Here is a 22,717-nt window from a genome sequence, read left to right as displayed (position 1 = left end):
TAAGAGACCCTCCATCATTTGACGGAGAGCATCCGGCGTGATGGGACTATCCACCGAGACGGGATCCCTGTTGTCCCCCTTTGATTGTGCAAATAGCGCAGTGCGCTCGTTGAACTCGCGCCTGAGGGCGGCAAGCTCCAGGCCCAGCTCCTTGACCTGGGCCCTCAGACGATTATTGTCTCTTTGAAGACGTCTGCCCTCTTCCCCCCCCAGACACCTATCAGCTAGATCCTCCACAATCTCTCCAATTTCCTTGGCCGCGACCTTCAGGTCGCGGACGTACGTCCCTTTTAGGTTTCCCGATTTCGCCGCAATCTCTAGGATTTTGCGGACTCGGGAAACCGACCTCTCCTTTATTTCAGGCACCCCCAGGAGGACCACATCGTCCTCGTAGTCCTCCCATGATGACGGGGGCCCGTCCGGGGCCCGACCTGTACTTGTCGAGGCCCCGTCTGGCTGGTGGCCTCCAGCACCACTATCTTCACCTCCATGAAGAGAGCGAGCCTCGAGAGCACGCAACTCTTCCTCCGCCTAAAAAGAATGTTGAATTACTTGACCACTTGTAATTACCACTCTCGGCCTAGAACGTATTGCTACGTTCTAAACCTACACAGTTTCCTTTCCATAGTTGCCCACTGCATACTATAGAAATTCAACCGTGCCCACCATGTACGGTTTAAGCACTCGCCCGGTACCGTACAACCCTACCAAAGGCCGAGGATAAATTGAAAACTTATCCTCGAACCGGGAATCGAACCCAGTACCCCTCACCACAGCGGCCACATACAAAGACCGCTAGGCTATGAGGCCCTTAAAAAAGAATGTTGAATTACTTGACCACTTGTAATTACCACTCTCGGCCTAGAACGTATTGCTACGTTCTAAACCTACACAGTTTCCTTTCCATAGTTGCCCACTGCATACTATAGAAATTCAACCGTGCCCACCATGTACGGTTTAAGCACTCGCCCGGTACCGTACAACCCTACCAAAGGCCGAGGATAAATTGAAAACTTATCCTCGAACCGGGAATCGAACCCAGTACCCCTCACCACAGCGGCCACATACAAAGACCGCTAGGCTATGAGGCCCTTTTAAAAAGAATGTTGAATTACAGGACCACTTGTAATTACCACTCTCGGCCTAGAACGTATTGCTACGTTCTAAACCTACACAGTATCCTTTCTATAGTTGCCCACTGCATTCTATAGAAATTCAACCATGCCCACCATGTACGGTTTAAGCACTCGCCCGGTACCGTACAACCCTACCAAAGGCCGAGGATAAATTGAAAACTTATCCTCGAACCGGGAATCGAACCCAGTACCCCTCACCACAGCGGCCACATACAAAGACCGCTAGGCTATGAGGCCCTTTAAAAAGAATGTTGAATTACTAGACCACTTGTAATTACCACTCTCGGCCTAGAACGTATTGCTACGTTCTAAACCTACACAGTATCCTTTCTATAGTTCCATGCCCTCTGCATACTATAGAAATTCAACCGTGCCCACCATGTACGGTTTAAGCACTCGCCCGGTACCGTACAACCCTACCAAAGGCCGAGGATAAATTGAAAACTTATCCTCGAACCGGGAATCGAACCCAGTACCCCTCACCACAGCGGCCACATACAAAGACCGCTAGGCTATGAGGCCCTTATGAAAAGAATGTTGAATTACAGGACCACTTGTAATTACCACTCTCGGCCTAGAACGTATTGCTACGTTCTAAACCTACACAGTATCCTTTCTATAGTTGCCCACTGCATTCTATAGAAATTCAACCATGCCCACCATGTACGGTTTAAGCACTCGCCCGGTACCGTACAACCCTACCAAAGGCCGAGGATAAATTGAAAACTTATCCTCGAACCGGGAATCGAACCCAGTACCCCTCACCACAGCGGCCACATACAAAGACCGCTAGGCTATGAGGCCCTTAAAAAGAATGTTGAATTACTTGACCACTTGTAATTACCACTCTCGGCCTAGAACGTATTGCTACGTTCTAAACCTACACAGTTTCCTTTCCATAGTTGCCCACTGCATACTATAGAAATTCAACCGTGCCCACCATGTACGGTTTAAGCACTCGCCCGGTACCGTACAACCCTACCAAAGGCCGAGGATAAATTGAAAACTTATCCTCGAACCGGGAATCGAACCCAGTACCCCTCACCACAGCGGCCACATACAAAGACCGCTAGGCTATGAGGCCCTTAAAAAGAATGTTGAATTACTTGACCACTTGTAATTACCACTCTCGGCCTAGAACGTATTGCTACGTTCTAAACCTACACAGTTTCCTTTCCATAGTTGCCCACTGCATACTATAGAAATTCAACCGTGCCCACCATGTACGGTTTAAGCACTCGCCCGGTACCGTACAACCCTACCAAAGGCCGAGGATAAATTGAAAACTTATCCTCGAACCGGGAATCGAACCCAGTACCCCTCACCACAGCGGCCACATACAAAGACCGCTAGGCTATGAGGCCCTTTAAAAGAATGTTGAATTACTTGACCACTTGTAATTACCACTCTCGGCCTAGAACGTATTGCTACGTTCTAAACCTACACAGTTTCCTTTCCATAGTTGCCCACTGCATACTATAGAAATTCAACCGTGCCCACCATGTACGGTTTAAGCACTCGCCCGGTACCGTACAACCCTACCAAAGGCCGAGGATAAATTGAAAACTTATCCTCGAACCGGGAATCGAACCCAGTACCCCTCACCACAGCGGCCACATACAAAGACCGCTAGGCTATGAGGCCCTTAAAAAGAATGTTGAATTACTAGACCACTTGTAATTACCACTCTCGGCCTAGAACGTATTGCTACGTTCTAAACCTACACAGTTTCCTTTCTATAGTTCCATGCCCTCTGCATACTATAGAAATTCAACCGTGCCCACCATGTACGGTTTAAGCACTCGCCCGGTACCGTACAACCCTACCAAAGGCCGAGGATAAATTGAAAACTTATCCTCGAACCGGGAATCGAACCCAGTACCCCTCACCACAGCGGCCACATACAAAGACCGCTAGGCTATGAGGCCCTTAACCTAACCTAACCTAACCTAACCTAACCTAACCTAACCTAACCTAACCTAACCTAACCTAACCTAACCTAACCTAACCTAACCTAACCTAACCTAACCTAACCGTCGGTTGCAGGACAGAGGAAGAGAGAAGAAAACTTAAAGAAAAACTGGGCACAGAAATGGAGGTCAAGGAGACCTCCAACAAAAACCCTCTCGTAAAAATAAAAAATTTACTGACCTGCAACACCACCGAGGATATTGCCCGGGCCCTAAAGAACCAGAACAAACACGTGACTGCGCACCTAGAGGAAAGAGAGCTGACAATAGTAGAAAAGTATAGAAGGAAGGCAAGAAACCCTCTGGAGAGCCACGTGGTCCTGCAGGTCACGCCTAAACTCTGGCAAGCCCTGACATCGGCTGGCAGGATACACGTGGACCTGCAGAGGGTTTGGGTAGAGGACCAATCCCCTCTGGTCCAATGCACAATGTGTCTGGGGTATGGACATACCCGCAGGAACTGTAAAAAAGATACAGAGGTGTGCAGTCACTGTGGAGGAGCCCACATGAGGGCCGATTGCCAGATCCTCGGGGAAGGAAAGCCTCCCAGCTGCGTTAACTGTAAAGCAATGAAAGGAAGAGACGCAGAGCACGGAGCCTTCAGCCAGAGCTGCCCAACCCGGCAGGGATGGGACAGGGCAGCGAGGCTGAGTTACGCGTACTGTTAAAAAAGCCGAGGGCTCCAACATAAACACCGGCTTTCTCCTGGCACAGGCGAACCTTGGAAGAAAGAGAATCGCGAACCAGGAGTTTATAAAGGAAGCGGGGGGTAGGAAGATAAAGATAGCACTACTCCAGGAACCGTACACAGGGGCCAATAAACAGATGGCAGAAAGCCCTATGTACAGAGTAGTGCAGTGCGTTCCCACAGGAAAGAAACCGGTGAAGGCGGCGGTACTTGTTTTCGATGAACACATCGAGGTCTCACAAGACAAATCACTCACCACCGAGAACATAGTGGCCGCCGTCCTGAGAACGGACAAGTGGGAACTAGGGGTAATATCAGTGTACTTCGAAGGCGATGAACCCATCGAACCATACCTCGTACAGTTAAGAGGCTTCACGAGAAAGTTAAAAACCAAGATGGTACTGATTGGAGGGGACGTGAACGCATGGAGTGAGTGGTGGGGGAGCCGGAACGAAGACACAAGAGGAAAGGAACTACGAGGGTTCCTTGATGAAGAGGGGCTGAGCATTTTAAATTGTGGAAACACACCCACCTTCGACACCGTTAGAGGGGGCCGTAGATACACGAGTACAGTCGACATCACAGTATGTACAACGGCTCTCCTCAGCAAGGTAACGAAATGGTGGGTTGACACATCAATTACCAGTTCGGATCACAACACAATATTTATGACTACAGCCCTTCAAAAACCCCAAACGCACACCCTACCGAAGACGACCCGCAAATACAAAACAAAAAACGCAGACTGGGAGGATTTTAAAGAGAAAATAAAAACGGGATTGACAAAACAAGGATTAGACAAAGGAACGATAAAAGAACTGGACACCAAGGCCAGGGTCAACAACGCAGTAACGGAATATACCAACATAATTATAAAAGCCGCCGAGAAGCATATCCCCAAACTGAAACAAAGAAAGAAAAGCTTCGAACCACCCTGGTGGAACAAGGAAATAGAGGCCCTTAAGAAGGACATGGTAAGGAAAAAGAAAAGGATCTCATACGCAGCTCCAAGGAGGAGAGAGTGCGTAGTAACTGCCTACCTGGAGGCAAAAAAGATGTACGAAGAAGAGATCGAAAGGGCTCAAAAGGAAGGGTGGAAGAAATTGTGCACGAAGCAAGAAGGGGAGAGCTTATGGGACAGAATGTATAAAGTAATAAGAAAGGCGGAAGGGATCAGGGAAGACACCACGCTAATAGAGAAGGGCATTTCGTTGAACTCCGAAGAATCGGTGCAGCTGCTGGCACAGAAATTCTTCCCGCCTGACAATTGTGAGATGGATGATGACATCCACCAAAGAATAAGGAAAACGGTTGAGGAAATGACTAGCAGCCTACGGGGAAGCAGCGCTGATGAAGTGCCAATCACAATGGCGGAGCTCATCAGCACTGCTCGAAGCTTCAACCCGAGGAAGGCCCCGGGTGCCGACGGACTCACTGCGGATATCTGCTGCGCAGCTATCACGGCGAATCCGGAGGTTCCCCTTGCCATCTTTAATAAATGCCTCGAAGTGGGATGCTTCCCTGATCTATGGAAGGAATGCACGATAGTGGTACTGAGGAAGCCAGGGAAGGAGGACTATACGGCCGCCAAATCCTACCGTCCTATAGGCCTGTTGCCAGTCATGGGGAAGATACTAGAGAAGGTAATGATAAACAGAATTAGACACAGCCTACTCCCCAAGATGAGCAGGAGGCAGTATGGATTTATGCCAGGAAAGAGCACGGAGGATGCCCTTTACGATATCCTGACGAAAGCGAGAAGCCACATAGAAAACAAAGAGATAGTGTTGATGGTGTCGCTAGATATCGAGGGGGCTTTCGACAACGCATGGTGGCCAGCTATCAAGTACCAACTATCAAAGAAAGACTGTCCCAAGCAATTGAGACTAGTAGTGGAGGACTACTTTAAAGGCAGGAAGGTGGTGGTACGCTACGCAAACAGAGAGCATGTGAGGCGACCTGAAAAGGGATGCATTCAGGGCTCGATTAGCGGCCCCACCTTCTGGAACATCCTGCTCGACCCACTACTGGTCGAACTGGAAGAGGACGGGACTTATGCACAGGCATTCGCAGACGACGTGGTGCTGCTGTTCAGTGGAACAGACACGCACTCGATCGCGCAACGAGCAAACGTAGCCCTCGAGTACGTGAGGAAGTGGGGTATCGAGAACAAGCTCAACTTCGCGCCACAAAAAACCAAGGCAATGGTCCTGACGCGAAGATTGAAGTTCGATACCCCAATAATAAGGATGAACGGACAAGACATAGTCATAGAGAAAGAAATAAAACTGCTGGGACTGACAATAGACGGAGGGCTCACGTTCAACAAGCATGTGCATAATGTCACCAGAAAAGCGGCAGAAATATATAAAAAAGTATCTAGAATGGCGAAGCTGGAATGGGGAATGACGGGAGACATGGTACTCCAGGTGTACCAAGCCGTCATTGAGCCGACGGTAACATACGCGTCGGCAGCCTGGGCACCGACAGTAAAGAAAATGTGCACAAAGAAAAAACTGGAGACGGTGCAACGGGCCTTCGGACAGAAGATCGCAAAAACGTACAGGACGGCATCGCTAAATTCCGCGACGCTATTGGCGGGGATACTGCCCCTCGACCTCAGGGTGGAAGAAGCCGCCGCGATGTTTGAGGCCAGAAGGGGGTCATCCCCGTTTATACGCGAAGGAGACCGGATTGAGCGTGCCGTACCTGCTATAGAACAACCCCATCCTGCGGAAAGACCAGATATAAGCTTCGCCATCACAACTGACCCTGGCCAAATACAAAATGAAAACATAACGGCCATATACACAGACGGGAGCAAAACAGAGAAGGGAGTCGGAGCGGCTTGGACGAAATGGGAGGGAGGCAGAGAACGAAAATGGAAGAAGATAAAGATGGCCCCTTACTGCACCGTGTATCAAACAGAGCTAGCGGCTCTCGTCGGTGCAGTTAGGGAGGCGACGGCAGCGGGTACTGACGTGAACATCTGCAGCGACTCGAGGTCCTCGCTCGAGGCCATCGCGGGCGGACGCTCTCGGAACCCCCGAGTAGTCGAGATCCGCAGCCACCTGGTGGAGAGCCGAAAAAAGGGCCAAAACATAAGACTCCACTGGGTGAAAGCGCACGTCGGCACGGAGGGGAACGAGAGGGCGGACGAACTCGCGAGGGCCGCTGCGGAGACCTCTAAGGTCAAAGCAGTCCACGTAGAGTACCCGCTGTCGTACATAAGGAAAGAAGTAAGACGGAAAACGATAGAAGAATGGGACAAACGATACAGAGAAGGGACTACGGGCGGAATAACAAAGATTTTTCTGAAAAATGTTGCGAGCGCTCACAAACAACTGAAAGAAGCGAGATTTAGCCCTGAAATGGCACAGATACTCACAGGCCACGGGCCTTTTGCCGAGTACCTGTGCCGCTTCAAATTAAAAGAAACACCAGAATGCGAGTGCGACAGCGGGGTGGAACAAACCATCCCGCATTTACTTATAGAGTGCCCCATTTTTGCCTCCTCCAGATGCGACCTGGAACAGATGACAGGCATGGTGGTCAGTCTTGAAGGACTGCCCGGCATGCTAGCCTGTTACAGATCGCAACTGGAGGAATTTTGCCTAAAAATAATAAAAAGAACCGCCAAATTTAATGGAAGTAAGGGAGGGGCGGGGACCGCGAGGCGGCCGGCGCCCACTTGCTAATGGGTATCATAAGGATACTCACGGATAAGTGAAAGCTGCCCGCCTCGCGGGCCACGTCTCAGGATAGATATGGAAAGAAAATTAGATAAGTTGGAATATTGTAAAGGAATATTTTTAAGAAAGTTGTAATTGAAATTATTTGTACAAAACCTAATAAAAATTAAAGCTGTGTTTTCAATTATTTAGAGGATGAATGTGAGAAAGGACGGATGGGTAGCTTAGACAACGCCCCCGGCGATAAAGTAGCCGGGGAAGGTAGGCCTATTAGGTGATTTAAAAAAAAAAAAAAAAAAAAAAAAAAAAAAAAAAAAAAAAAACCTAACCGTCGAAGACGTAATAGGTAATCATCGACGTCTTACGTCGTTGTTGCCATGTAACAATATCGCGTTTGTACAAAATTTATTTTTCATTTGGCGCCATCTATTATCATGACCATGAAAACATTTTAACTATATCAAATTTTGTAATATTTTACTATATATTATTACACAATACAATATAAGTTATTGTTTTCTTTAAAAAATTATAATAATAATAAAAAATATTTAAAAAAAAAAAAAAAAAAAAAAAAAAAAGTATCTCAAGAAGACGAGAAGATTGGTGTATCACGTTAGAACATCGGGCCGGGGGAAATTTTTAAAATAGGAAAAACACATATTACTATATACCAGATAAGTTAGCAGATCGATGGAGTCACCTATTTTGACTTACCTGTTTACACCTGCTTGCTAGGTAGTTATACACTGAAATGAGTAGGCAAGCATACCTAGGCATATTGTGTATCAAAAAAAAACTATCAGTCAAATAAATTTCATTTGGTTATCAAAAGTATGAAGGTGATGAAAAAAAATCGATAAGAGTTTATGTAATTAAAAATAGCCATGACCACTTTTCGATAGGCAAGCAATTATAGGCATATTTGTTTATAAAAATATATAATAAAAAATACGTCTCATCTGGTTATCAGATCGGTGAAGGACGACCTTCCACGGGCTCATATCCAATGTACGATATGTCTCGGGTAAGGCCGGGGCGGGGACCGCGAGGCGGCCGGCGCCCACTTGCTAATGGGTATGCATGAGGATACTCACGGATAAGTAAAGTAGGAATGATAAGAAAACTAGATAAGAAGATAGGAAACGTAGGAGTAATTGTAAAAATTGTAATTGTAACATATTAAGATTATTGAAAATTATATATCTGACGATTACCGCAAGCCGAAATGACAAAAATTCGTCGATAAAGTTCGTGCGATAATCGCGTGCATCTGCGTGATGCCTACATTTCCTTCTCCGGGTTTGCCTCAAAATTAGATTTCCTTTGAACCGATTCGGACCGATAGATTGAGAAATTTTGAAAAATCTCAAAAAAATAAGACATTTCTTTTTTTGAAAGTGGTTTGTTTGTATAACTTTTAAACGGCTTTATCGATTTTAACGCGCGCTTTTGAGCTTGAAAAATGACGTCGATCGCCACCAAGCTGGTCAAAATCGGTTGATTCGTTCGACAGATATCGTGAACGAAAGAAAACCGAAAAAAAGTGTTTTTTGATGTGAAACATCTATCATCTGTAAAACCGATTTCTGGCGTGGCGACGCATGCCGCGGCGACGCTTCGCCACGCTATATGATATACAGTCTAAATGCAGTAGTAAATTTCACATTAAAAATATTTAATGAAAATAATGTTTATTCAATAAGTAGTCATCGTTATCTGGAAAAATAAATAGTAATATTTTATTTTATCATTATGACATATTTAGTTCCTATTAGTTCCTACTAGTCTGTACTTTTCTGCATATTAGTTTTACAAAATAATGTCGATGTTTCACATCTACCAGGCGTCCCGTGACGCCTCGTGGGCTCACATTTTTTTTTCACATAACTACAACATTTCACATGCGATCGTTTTTGATGAAATAAAATAATTTTTAGAGCTTAAAAAACTGATCGATTGCCAACCGTGTGAAAATTGATTGAACAATTCAAAAGATATTGCAGTTTGAAAATGCCAAAAATAGTGTTGTCTGAAACTTCTATCAGATTTTTTTTATTTTGGGTCAGCGAGCTCAAAATATCACATAAGTTATATTTTGAGCTCATAAGTACAATTTTAAGCGCCCAGGAATGGAATTAGCGGGAAGTTGCAGGGACGAACCGTTTTTATAATTGTTTTTGGCAGATCAGGCGAATCCCTCTAGATAATCGTCAGCTTATGAGACAGTAAGTTTAGAACACAAAGAAGAACCATATATATCTTAATCTGACGCGCTTGAGTATTTCAAAATGGCGAATTTTTTTTGCACATTATGAAAGTGTCCGCGAAGTTGCGTCCATTCGATTAGTGAATGAATGGTTTTTTTTGATGCACTTAACACTCCCTTAGAAAATCTGACGCGCTCGATTAAATTTTTTTTTTTCATTTTCAACCCTTACATACAACCACCCGCATCATGCAAACGATCAAATTAACGTACGTACATTATTAAAAATACATAGGCCATTGATGCTATCAATATCTGACGCGCTCGAGGATGTCCATACAACAGTTTTTTTTTCACATATTTAAAAATCTGTAGCCGCTACCCCCACCGATGAATACGTATATATCATATAACATTTTTTTCTTCTTATCATCTAAGATTTGCAACCCAGAGACCTACTGGGTCGACGCTCGAGTAAATCCCCATTTAGCATCGTGGGCTCCCCTACTATTCGAAAGTTTTGATATTAAAATGATTAGAGTAGACTTTAGGGTTACGACTGGTAGTAGCTGTATTTAGTTCCGGTTGATCTGCCAGAAATACCGATTGAAAGTGACTAGCAAATACCGTAATATTCAACATCATTATAAAAAATTGCAGTCTCTGGCTTTTGGGTTTCTAAGAGTATTAATATATTTCCAAAATTGCATTGGTTTATTAACTAAATTTAATGAGATGGTATGTAAATAGTTAATGTTAGCTTTGCGAATGTCGTTTTTAATGATTGACCTGAGACGTTTTTATTCTAAACACGCGTCAAGAAGAAGCGTTAAAAAATTTCCACTGCTAATGGAGCTGCGCTTTAGTTCTTAATCATACGGGAACCGACCCCTGCGTGCCACTAACGTGCCATTAACAATGGATTCAATTATTTTGGAGAACAAGGAGGTTACAGCTATTGGGCGATAGTTGGACGGATCAGAGCGATCACCTTTGTAGGGATCCTTCATCAGTTCGAACTTGAATTCTAAAATTGAAAATCTTTTAAGCCGTTTCATAATGTTTAGCAGTTTTTACAAAGAGCAACATATTGTATGTAGTAAAATACAATAAGAGTGGCGGAGAGTTTATTGCCACTTCTTTTCTTCCGTTCTACACCCTTGATTTGAGAACTGGCAGTAAATGTAAAATTAGAAGCATTTAATGTATATTTCTTTTTATCACGTACATAAGTTTACATTATGTTACCCACATGAAAAAAAATGTGTTCTTACTGAAACCTTAATATTTTATTTTCTCCAAAAGTGCATATCACTGAAGAATAGATCTATTCAATAAGAATTTGTTCATGAAACATAATTCGATCGTCTAATTTTTTAAGATAGGTTATCCTATTATAATACATTTTGAACAACGTACCTACAACATTCTTTGATTTCGACGACAAATCAGTGTTTAAGATATTAACTGTTTTCTTTAGTAAATAGATAAAGCCTTGCCGAACGGACAATAGTCATAAGGTTGCTCCGCTTTGTAATTTTGACCATCATCGGTCCGCAACCGCGCTGTCTAGTGATCGAAATGAACATTCCCTAATTCCTTCATTGATACATTTTATTATTATTGTATTTTATAATTGCGAAACAAAAATATAGTCATTTTAAATAAACATTCAAGTGGTAATTATTAATTGTTACAACGTAATATTGCGAATAAGCGTAATTTTAATCTTTATTTATGCGTTGCATCAATACAATCAATCATGTTTCCCTTGCCCGGGAAAGTGGTGTAGTGGTGGTCGTGCGGGCAACTCGCCAGCGCCGAGGCGGCCTGCTCCGGCGTGAGGTCGCGCTGCGTTTGCGCCAAGAGCTCGTAGCCCACCATGAACTTGCGCACGGTGGCAGAGCGCAACAAAGGGGGCAAGTACACGGCGTGCACGAGCCAGTGCGGGCTGTCGCCGTCTTTCGACGCCACGCCCGTCGGCGCCCCTGTCGAGTCACATTATGTCTTACATCATACAATGTTGCTGCAGATAATATTTTAACATCACAATACCGACCGTGCCATCCCATACTGTAAGGAAAGCTGCACCGGAACAGGTTATCGTATTTGATGTTAAGGTACTTCATAATTTCGGCTAGAGCAAGTTTTTGGTTCGGAGTGAGGTCAGTGAGTCGTTGAGGTTGGCCGTTGAGAGGCAGAAGCAGAGTCTCGTAGGGCCAAGCCGCCCAATACGGGACCACGACCACCCATTCTGAGTTTTGTAACACTATGCGCTCCTGAAATATTCAAACAGGGTGGAATGTACCCATAGTAAATTATTTTTAGGAAAATTAAATTAAACCAAACATAATTCATAACAATTTTACCTTCCTAATTAATTCTTGTTCAACATAGTCTACTAGCATTGCTCTACCATACTTCTCAAAATATTGTTTTTGCGACCTAAAAGTGGATAATCATAAAAATTTTCTTTACATAAACGGATATTTTGAACTCACAGACATGAACGCATCATATATATGAGCGATTTATTTACCTGTCTTTAACGGCGGGCTCATTGGGTAGGAAGGATGAAGCCCATATCTGGCAGTGTGGGTGAGGGTTGGAACATCCCATTACCGCGCCTTTGTTTTCGAATATTTGCACCCACCGGTAACGAACGCCGAGATCACGTAGCTGTGTTACCCACCTCAGACAAATAAAGAAAAATATAGACATAAAAAAATAATAATTTGTTATTTGTATTAAGTAGTAGGTAAGTTAATTCATGCTTCAGCGTCTATTTCAATAATAAGCATACTTACTCTTCAATAACGGCAAGTATTTCTTGTACTGACATCAACGAGATGGTCATTGCTGAGTCTGGATGGAAACACATAACCCTGGAATAAATTTAAATTTATGAATATTCTGAAATATAAGTAAATAATGACGTTTTAAGGAATGTGTCTACCATTCGACAAACTAAGTGCTCGGTTCTACTAAGCACAATTTATAACCAATCAAGTATATGAGTAATTGTTGTATCCAGTAATGCCGGAAAAGGAAGTATAGGTACATTTATATACCTGCATGTCCCTTTGGCCTGCGTAGAGACGAAGAGTGGGTGATCGGGTGACGGTGGCTCCGGAACCGTCTCCAGTAATGCCGGGAAATCATTCGGAAACACGTAAGTAGATGTATAATTTGGATTTTTCTGAAATGTTTTGCGAGATTTTGTTGGTAAAACTACCTTAACTAATGTTATTAATATCTGAAATTTTAATAACTTTGGTCTAACCTGTCCATTAGCCCTAGTGGCTCCTGCTTTTAAAGGATTGTCAGGATCAGGATCTGATCGGCGTTCAGGGGAAGGTTCGGTCTGTCCGCTCCAAGGCCTCTTGCACCGATGCGGAGACACTAGTATCCACTCATCTTTTAAAGGATTGTAGCGGACATGTTGATGGTCTAAAATGTGTGAGTGTGAATAACGTTCATATTGAATCTTGATAATCGGACAGATTAATAGGCAAAGTCGGAACGAAAAAGATTACCTCATTTTCGCCTAAAAACAAAGCACGTGCTGAAATATAATAGCAACAAAGTTTAAAGTTTACTACCGAGATATATTCTATTAAAATAAAAAATAAAATAAAATCCGTTTATTTTGGAACATAGGATCATGTTGGTATCACTTATTCCACGTCATTAAATTGTGAAATACATCCCTCCTACGGGCCTTTACTACCGGCCTCCCCCGGTTTGCACGGTTGGATTTTTTTTTTATGTTAAAGTTTTAATCATCAAATGTTACTCAGGAATATCTTTTAGACTTTATTGCTTACGAGCATATAAACATTTTAATATTTATTTATTATATTAGTACCTACAGATAAATATATATTTTTATATATGACAATTACGTTATCGAACATGGCAATAATGGGTACTAAAACTCTTAACATTATAATATTATCTTCGTGTTTATCAAACTCTAGTGACAAGTGTTAAATATTTATAGTTTTTATTTTTATGTATATAAAAAATAAAATTATACCTAATAATTAACTCCCGGCGCGCTCCTTGTTCGCCTAGGTCTTATTAATTTTGACATGTATTTGTCCTAATTTTGTGGTCCAAATAAAAAAATATATACAGTTTGGGTTCATTTCATGAGACACGCAGTTATTATAAATAAAGCAATCATACAACGTCAAAATAATATAATATATATATAATAATACGTTAATACCTTTTCTTATTTTTAACTTGTATTAGTAAAATTTGTACATCATAAATTTATTAATGTACCTGATGAAATGAGTGTTAAGTCAGAAATATGTCTACATTTTAATAATATTTTTAGGTTAACGTATGACATTTTGTACATACCGGAAGCGTCGAATTGCATTTTAGGTTCGTTATAGCTTCTCCGTTCAAAGCTTAAATAAAACTGAGTTACATCAGGTAATAGGTTAACACTTGACAACTCGGCCAATTCAGATAACAGCAATGAGGAATTCAAGTTCCACAGACGCGAGAGATAACGGACTAACGTATCGCGTGGCGTACATTTAAAGCGACTCTATCGAGTGAGCCGCAAGATTGGTCTATTTGCAACTTACAGATAACGGAGATCATAAAAGTTATCTTATATACAACCCAACCGATCTCACGAAACTAAAATAAAAGAACACGCACACAATTCAGTCATTTATTATCAGAATTTAAATTACAAATTATCACTTATACACAGATCACAATCGTCATAGTAAAATTTCCGAAGCCCGAAGATGAATACTTAGTTTATATTTACAGCGGCGCTAAGACGTCGCGCCGTCGGAGATGATCGTAGAACGCTCAGAGCGCCATCTTGCGGCCCTCGATGGAGATCTCGACGGCGCGCTTGGAGCCGCCGCGCAGCCGCTTCTGGTCCATGAACTTTTTCATCTGCTTCTCGTAGCGCGTCATCTTCTTCTTGGAGAGACGCGACATGTCGGCCTCGCAGGTGGACTTGGGGCGCACCACGTAGTCTTTGTTGGAGGGCAGCGGCACCCGCGCGCGCGCCACCCAGCCCGCCTCCCCCGGCCGAACGGAGCGCTCCGCCTCGTCGAGCGGCCGAGCGCGCTTGTCGGGCGGCCCGGCCTCGTCGCGGCGCCGGGCCCCCGCCATGGCCTCGTCGCGCGCCTGCCGCTCCTCCCGCGTCATCGCCTTGAAGTCGGTCGACAGGTTGAAGATCGGCCGCGCCCACTCCGAGATGAGCCTCCCGGCGCGCTCCTTGTTCGCCTTGGTCTCCTTCGGGTGCTTGTACAGGTACATCACCGCCTTGCCCACGCCCGACTGCTTCAGCAGCGACTTGTCGATCGGCGGGAAGTCCGCCAGCAGCTTGAGCAGCGAGTCCCGGATGAGCAGGCACGGCAGCGCGCGGTTCGGCATCGGCGCGAGCCACGAGCAGAGCACGTTGAGAACGTTGTGCTCGAGAAACGCGAGTTGCAGGTCCCGCTTGATGAGCTGCGAGAGCGCCTCCTTCAGCATGGACACCTTGCGCACGGCTGGCAGGTTGCGCTTGTTGAGCTCGCGGTCCTCGTCGGCGGCGGCGCGCATGCGCTGCAGCAGGGCCGCGATGAGGTCGTCGTTGTCGTTGATGATGTCGATGTCGCGCCGCCGCCGACGACCGCGTCGCTCGTCTCGCTTACGCGCCAGCATCAGCTCGAAGTCCGACATGCCCCCGGTGGCCTCTAGGCTGGAGCCGCCGGCGGGCACGTCGTCGTCGGACGAGTCGTCGGGCGCCACGACGGCGGGCACCGCGGGTCCTTCGCCTCCGTCGACCGGCGCCGCTTCGGTTCCGGCGCTCCCCTCGCCGCCTTCGCCCTCATCGTCCGACTGCAGCCGCACGGTGCGCCGCTTGCCCTCTCTCTTCGAAGGGGACTCGGAGCCGGAGCGAGATCCAGACCTCGAGCGGGAACGAGACCTGACCAAATTTATATTAATTCGATTGACGATTAGATGCGATGCGGGACGGACGGTTGAGATGTTCCGGTGAGTTGTATATGAGAATATTATTATTTTTTAAGTCTAGTAAAGGTCTAGCAATCAATGGGCGAAGAGAAGTGTCTAAAGAAATTGTGGACTAATAAAATGACTCTACTTGGGCATTCGTTCGCTGAACGATTGATTACTAAGTCTTCTTCCCCCCATTAGTTAACCCCATATATTATTATTTTTAATTAAATCAATGTGTGACATTACCTGGATACTGATTTAGCAGAACCGGAACGCGACCGAGACTTGGATCTCGACCGAGACTTGGAGCCAGATCTAGAACGTGACTTGGATCGGGATTTGGAGTGCGATCGTGAACGAGAGCGCGACGCAGACTTTGAACCGGACCTGGATCGCGATTTCGAACGAGACCTGGATCTAGACTTGGAACGGGAACCGGATTTCGATCTGGCCCGAGATTTGCGCGACCCGGATCTAGATCGTGATTTAGATTTGCGCGATATCGATCGTGACCTAGATCGCGACTTTGATCTCCGCGAACCGGACCTCGAACGAGACTTTCTGGATCCAGATCTAGAACGAGACTTTCTGGATCCAGATCTGGAGCGAGACTTTCTGGATCCAGATCTGGAACGAGACTTTCTGGATCCAGATCTAGAGCGAGAGTTAGATTTACGGGAACCTGATCTGGAGCGAGAAATAGACTTATGGGAGCTGGATCTCGAGCGAGATTGAAGCTTGCGAGAGCCAGATCTTGACCTCCGCGTTCTATCACCAGCTGCAAAACAAAGACAGATCGTTCATTACAGTTCTTCAAGTTACCTCACTAAAAATAAACATGCACTCTTATGTACATAAGGCTGTTAAGAGTACATAGTGAAGTGCTCACCGGCAGATTCCGATTTCAACTTTGATGCAGAGTGGGAGCGAGACCGGGATCGGCGTGTACCTATACGAGTCAAATAAAATTGTACGTTATTTCTAGACTTTTCATGTTGTCCGCAACCTTTATGTGTACTTTGTGCACTTACTGGGCGAAACAGGTGAAGCGGGCGCTGCATCTACGTCCACCTCCATGAGATCCGCCGACTTACTTCGTGATCGTGACCTGCGAGAGCCACTTCGGGATCTACTCTTTGACTTCCGCGACCCACTGTTAGAGCGGGATTTAGCCGGAGACACGCTCCGAGACTGCACTGATCCGTTTTTTGATTTCGGGCTCATTTTCAATGCTGGCGATGGACTCTTGGTACGATTTCTGGATACGGGAGACCCGCTTTTAGATTTGGCTACGCTTACGCAGCGCGAGCGAGACGCTGATCTGTTGGACTTGGGAGAACCACTCCTTGATCTGGGTGTTTTGGGCGAGTCGCTTCGGGATCTGTTAGATCTCACTGAACCACTTCTTGAGCGAGGCAATTTAGGTGAAACTGAGCGTGAAGAACCATGGGATGATGAATTTGAATTAGATCTTGCCTTTGAGTTTGGTGATCCATCGTGAGACATATTAGACTCTGCCTGAAATATTACAGGTAATTATATCATAACACATAGTAAATAGTTACACATAAAGGTACATATTCATGGATAATTAAGTTTTTCTAAAAGCCTATATAATAAAAATAGTGACCCGCCCCAGCTTCGCACGGGTGCAATGCTGATGAAAAGCAGGAATTTAATATGCATTGTTATTTCCGTCGCTGGAAAGCTTCGATAATACACGCGTTAGATCGCTGCTAAATAAGCTGTAATGGGCTGTATAGATCTATATTAAAATATGAACAATTTATTCAAGATATTTAATTGGTTAAGGATTAATGCTGTATTGGTTAAAATCGCTTCGAAAATTAGCCATTATTTGTCGTAAAATGTAAATAACAAAAAAAAAGTTATTGTGGGTTATCCATAAGAGATAGACATATACCATTACAGACTTTTCTGTAGACCTTTTCAATGTGTACAATACTTAGTACATTATTTTGATAAAACTTGTAGGGGTTCAGCCTGCATTTGCAATGTAAGCGGAAAAAATGAAATTATTTATGACATCACATTAGAAACCACAAAAATAACAGTACTTCTCCACAATTTAATGGATGTTATTATACATATAAACCTTCCTCTTGAATCACTCTATCTATTAAAAAAAAAACACATCAAAACCCATTGCGTAGTTTCAAAGATTTAAGCATACAAAGGGACATAGGGACAGAGAAAGCGACTTTGTTTTATATTATGTAGTGATACTAACTGATTTGCTCCGGGATCTTGATTTCCTTCCATCTAAAACAAATAATTATAATTAACTTATTTTATTAGTTAAATAAATTAGAGTTGGTAAGATTTTAGGCATGAATTCTGCTAAAACTCTACCTAGTTTGGTTGAATGCATAGATGATTTCTAAAAAGTCCACCCTTTATTATCAAATTATATTAATTGAAAAATTACTTAACATAAATAATTACAACAGCTTCAAAAAGCAAACACTGCTAATAGAGACTAAACATTGACTTGATTTTCTATAAACTGTTTACTCCTCTACTGTAAAACTCAGTAGAAGAGTGTTACTTGCCAGTCCTCATCCATTCTATGCGATTGATTGAAGTAACTTGCACTAAATGTTAATATAAACCTTGTGCTCAACTTTCATAAGTAATATAAGTTTTAATTCATTTCAAATTATAGTATAATTATGTGTATCTTCTAGAATTACTTAAATTAAAAACACACTTTATTGAGTAATGCCAGGTGTGGATGGGGAATGTCGAATACAATGTGAAATCTATGATTATCGGCTCTTTCACTGATAATCTTTCACCAATAGGTTATAAAAAGACTTACCAGTATCTACATCCATTTCGCGACGACAACTTTATATTTACGAGTATTATACAACCCCACCGTCAGCTTGAACTAAGTAGTATTTAAAGAATCATATTGAGAAAAATCAAATCAAGATCTGAAACGCAGTAATACTTAATCTCTTCCCGTTATTCTTGAACAATTTTGAGTTTTGCCTGTCACGAATAATACTCGAAGATAAATATTATTAAAACTTTATTACTTCAAAGGATATTATGAATCTTTTTCTAAAATAAAAAACGCCTAATGCCCTATAATCTATATTTGATTTTTAAACATGAATGCTGAACTCTGAATGGGTGTTAGGGTAGTAGCGTTCTGTGCACTGAACCACACCGTATAGATACAGTATAGAACCATAGTTTAGACCATAGTCCGTCTACGGTCGACACGAACTGTCATTCTCATACAAATTTAGTTTTTGACTTACTAGAATAATTGTAGAACACTATTAGAATATCGGTTATCTATGCTTTCTGTTGTGTTTTTTTGTGATCTAAATCTAATTCATCTGTGGCAGATGACTACCGGATGTGTATTGTATTTGTTTTTCCAAATAACACATAAAACGGTAGTGATTATATACTCTTTGCCAAATAAGTTATGACATAAAAGACTAATAGTCTATGTTACCAGGTCATAAAATTACAATAAATTAAATAAAATAAGACTTGGCTTAAAGGTCTCGTTACCAGGCCATAAAATAATATTAAAAAAAAAAATAAAAAAATAAAATTACAATAAAGAGTTAAGACTTAAGACATAAGAGATGTGTTTTGTGTGCGTTAATATTGGACATCACTATCAGTAATATTATTTTCAATTATTAATTTATTTTTATGCATTAATCGAAATTGTTTATAGTAAGTAATAAGGCAACTGCTACCTACCTAGGAAAAAACAATTAGACCATGCAATATTGAGTGGCATGAACATTTGTTAGGTCTTCAATTTCTCAAATTGAAGAAGAAATGGATGAGGAAGGAAAACTACCACTGAAACGAGTTGAGTTATCACTATCCAAGTTCAATGAAGTAGCAATTCCTCATCACTTAGACCTATTGCGACAACACAAAGCCAATATTCTAAAGGTGGGTACAATTATGTTACAAATGTCTTATTTAGTATTCTTTGTTTAAAGCTTCAATTTAAATATTATGTAAACAGTGCGTAGTACATTGACGTCACAGTGTGTTGAAAAATATACATATATAGCATAAACAGGAGTACTATAAAATAAAGTTTATAAAGAGTAGTGCCTTATTTATGAAAATTATTTGCTAGGTCATATAATATACACAGTTGTATCTCTTAAGTGCTTATTAGCATAACATTTGAAAGCAATAGTGTTAATTGATTGAGTATTAGTATTGACAAAATTTTCCTTAGTATTTGTCTGATGGGTTGTAACCCAACAATGTTTTAATTATATAAGTGCCTATAGAGTGTCAATGAATACACACACTAATGTCTACTCCTTTTTATTCATTGATCTTGAAAAATTTGTATCCCCACAGATGACATTAAAAATTATCAGTTAGATGGGAACAGAAAATGTGTATGTAATATATCTATGTAGGTGATACCTAAATCTTTGCATGGGAGGTTACATGCAATATTATTGCTTTATATACAAATTTCTAAATTCCTTTATCACTTATTTAGTATGAGGAAACAGGTGACTACAGTCGTGTCCGAAGTGAACAAGTACATGCACGTCGCGTGTCATCTCAACTGAGAGTGTTGCTTGGTGAGATGGAGGCTCTTAGAAGGCAGGTTTGCTGTGCTGATAGAGGTCGTTTTGACAAACTCACACAACACTCCAGAGATCTCACCTTGAAAGCAATAATGGACTATCTAGGTAAAAAGTCATTTTATAATATCTTGCATAGTCTATCTTGCAATTTATATTTTATTGTTGTATTAAAATTTTCTGTATACATTATTAAAAAAAAAATATTATACTTAAATTTCAAAATATAGTTGAGACTTGTTTGTAAAATCCCTTTGTGGCTAAGCTTTCCTAGTTTTTGTTGCTTAGTAAATGGTGTGTTAGGTTTTGCTAACATAAAAAATAAAGATGTAAGAGGATTTTTAGCAAAAATGTCTATTAAAATATATAATTCTAGGTGTTATAGAGAGGAGTTGCATTGCAATAGTAGAGTCAAACGAAACACGAGCATCTGGTTGCGGTGAGGCTAGAGTGCTGTTGCTTTTGTCTTCCTCATAATTCACCCATAATCACGCCCATTATACATTTTTAACAAAACAAGAAAATTTGAAAAGACAAGATCACAACCATCTAATATTATTTTTCTTGTAATTTTTTAAAAGTTTAACTAGGCTAAGTACTTCAGGGAAAAATGACTACAAGTGATGAACGTGGCGTTTACAGAGACGAGTCCTTTGTCCGTTAATCGTCCGGCGGCACCGGTGATGGATGACGGCGTGGAGTCCGGCAGCCTGGCATCCACGGACTCCGTCGGGATAGTCCCGGAGCAAGTGCAGCTGCGAGTGGAGCCCGACGCTAGCATGTCGCTGCGGGAACGCGAAGCCGTGTTGGCGGGATGGAGCGCGCTGCAGAGCGAGGTGAGGGCTCTGCACGAGGCCTGGCAGAGCGTGCAAGCCGCCGCCCTGCGCCAGAGGCGACCTCTGGAAGCCGCCGCCGTCGGCGTTGAAGTTGCAGCCGACGCCGCGAGTGACGCGCGTACGCATTTGGCGCTCGCCGAGAGGCTGCGGGCGGGCATGTACGGAGTGGGCGGCGCGGTGGCCGGAGCCGCCCTGTTCGGGCCCGCGGGGCTACTGCTGGGGGCAAAGGCCGGCGCCGCGGCGCTCGTGGCCGGCTCCGCGGTCGGCTACCTCGCCGCCGCAGTAGTGGGTCGCCGCCGCCGGGCGCAGATCGACGAGCAGCCACCCAATAAGCGCCAGTAACCGTAAAAAAAAACAGTTTGTTTCTATGCTGATCGATTCGAGATTTTGACTTAACAAAATATTATTAAAGCTACTCACAAAAAGAAGCCACTTAGGGCTCGCCCTGTTACGGCTCAAGAGACTACTTTTTTGTCTGTTATTTGTAAGTACATAATATATATAAAGGTTGAAAGTATTTTTATAGTACATATTCTATTACTAAATATTTGTACCTTGTAGGTAAAATCTGATATTTTCTAGTCAGGATTAGGTGATTAAGCAACTCCTGTGGATGTTATAAGGCAGCCCATAGCACTTTAAGTTTTGCTATGAAATGGAATAAATAAAAAAAATTGCGTGCGTACAAAGTACACATGTCAGAAGTGTAACTTCGGTATAAATTAATTATTACTAAGGTAAAAGCCCCTACAGATGATAATTTATTTTTTTTCATGTACCAGTATATGATATGATCAATCCATGTATTCGTATATCTATTATTCACACTGTTTACACACTATATGTGTCTAAGGTGTTAAGCTAAATTGCCACCTAAAGTTCTAACATTGAACTACTAAACGCATACATCAACCAATAGTTTGTATTTTTTTTATTAAGATGTTTCACTTAATATTTTTGTTAATTCTTAGTTGGCTAGTAAACTACTAAGAGCTGCCAAGCTTTGTCTATTATGATTATATGACAATGCTATTATGATTTTTAATTTCCTCTTTAATTATAAGAAACTGTTTTTATGTAAGAATGAGACTAGGAAGGACCTAGGAACTTTGTTAATACTGAGGTGACTATTAAAAATAGAAATGTAAATATATTTTTCTACAACCATTAGAATGCTGTTTATTTCCGAGGGTGCCTTTTTTATGTAGGAAGGGATACTGAATTCTGATATCATATTATATCGTACTCATAACGACGCTTAGCTCGACCTCTGACAGGTTATACCAACAACTCGACACCCAATCTATATATATATATATATATATATAATGGAAATGGTCTTCGTTAGAGGCTCAATCACGCTTAAACCACTGATCGTATCGACATGAAACTACCACCATTCGATGCGAATTTTTTCCTAGATGGTTTATGGCTATTTATTTTTCTTTTTTATTATTATTTAGAATTCTAACGTTCCTTCATTTTTTTATTGCTGTTTTACTTTTATGAAGATTTATCCCGCTAATTGCAAGCGTTTTCTCTTGATTCTTTTGTTTTCATGGATTTCAACGGAGTTTACTAAACG

General features: G+C 42.5%; 3 protein-coding genes across 6 annotated transcripts; 1 reads left to right on the top strand and 2 right to left on the bottom strand.

Annotated features, from left to right (window-relative positions):
- Positions 1–11,341: 11,341 nt before the first annotated feature.
- On the bottom strand, positions 11,342–14,281 carry LOC111003964 (probable galactose-1-phosphate uridylyltransferase). The gene is made up of 8 exons (XM_022274757.2): positions 14,070–14,281; positions 12,979–13,145; positions 12,767–12,894; positions 12,503–12,580; positions 12,235–12,387; positions 12,065–12,140; positions 11,755–11,974; positions 11,342–11,683 (listed from the first exon to the last, which is right to left on the bottom strand). The coding sequence occupies exons 1-8, from the start codon at positions 14,086–14,088 to the stop codon at positions 11,427–11,429; spliced, it is 1,098 nt and encodes a 365-aa protein (XP_022130449.2). The 5' UTR covers positions 14,089–14,281; the 3' UTR covers positions 11,342–11,426.
- A 96-nt stretch (positions 14,282–14,377) lies between these two features.
- On the bottom strand, positions 14,378–18,886 carry LOC111003963 (protein IWS1 homolog). Of its 2 annotated transcripts, XM_022274756.2 has the most exons (6): positions 18,523–18,885; positions 17,932–17,963; positions 16,712–17,198; positions 16,570–16,629; positions 15,927–16,458; positions 14,378–15,648 (listed from the first exon to the last, which is right to left on the bottom strand). In XM_022274756.2, the coding sequence occupies exons 1-6, from the start codon at positions 18,536–18,538 to the stop codon at positions 14,538–14,540; spliced, it is 2,238 nt and encodes a 745-aa protein (XP_022130448.2). In that variant the 5' UTR covers positions 18,539–18,885; the 3' UTR covers positions 14,378–14,537. The 2 variants fall into 2 exon arrangements, with proteins under 2 accessions (XP_022130448.2, XP_045485622.1); XM_045629666.1 differs by lacking the exon at positions 16,570–16,629 and having other exon boundaries at positions 18,523–18,886.
- A 422-nt stretch (positions 18,887–19,308) lies between these two features.
- Positions 19,309–22,302, top strand: LOC111003965. 3 transcript variants are annotated; one of them, XM_022274758.2, is made up of 4 exons: positions 19,309–19,634; positions 20,209–20,404; positions 20,673–20,735; positions 20,939–22,302. In XM_022274758.2, exons 1-4 carry the CDS (start codon positions 19,515–19,517, stop codon positions 21,472–21,474), a joined length of 915 nt encoding a protein of 304 aa, XP_022130450.2. In that variant the 5' UTR covers positions 19,309–19,514; the 3' UTR covers positions 21,475–22,302. The 3 variants fall into 3 exon arrangements, with proteins under 3 accessions (XP_022130450.2, XP_022130451.2, XP_045485623.1); XM_045629667.1 differs by having other exon boundaries at positions 19,504–19,634; positions 20,222–20,404; XM_022274759.2 differs by lacking the exon at positions 20,673–20,735.
- Positions 22,303–22,717: the final 415 nt, after the last annotated feature.

The sequence above is a fragment of the Pieris rapae genome, chromosome 9 (genome assembly GCF_905147795.1).
Source record: "Pieris rapae chromosome 9, ilPieRapa1.1, whole genome shotgun sequence".
NCBI lineage: Eukaryota > Metazoa > Arthropoda > Insecta > Lepidoptera > Pieridae > Pieris > Pieris rapae.
Note: the sequence above shows the minus strand (reverse complement) of the source record. Positions and strands in the feature narration are given on the sequence as shown.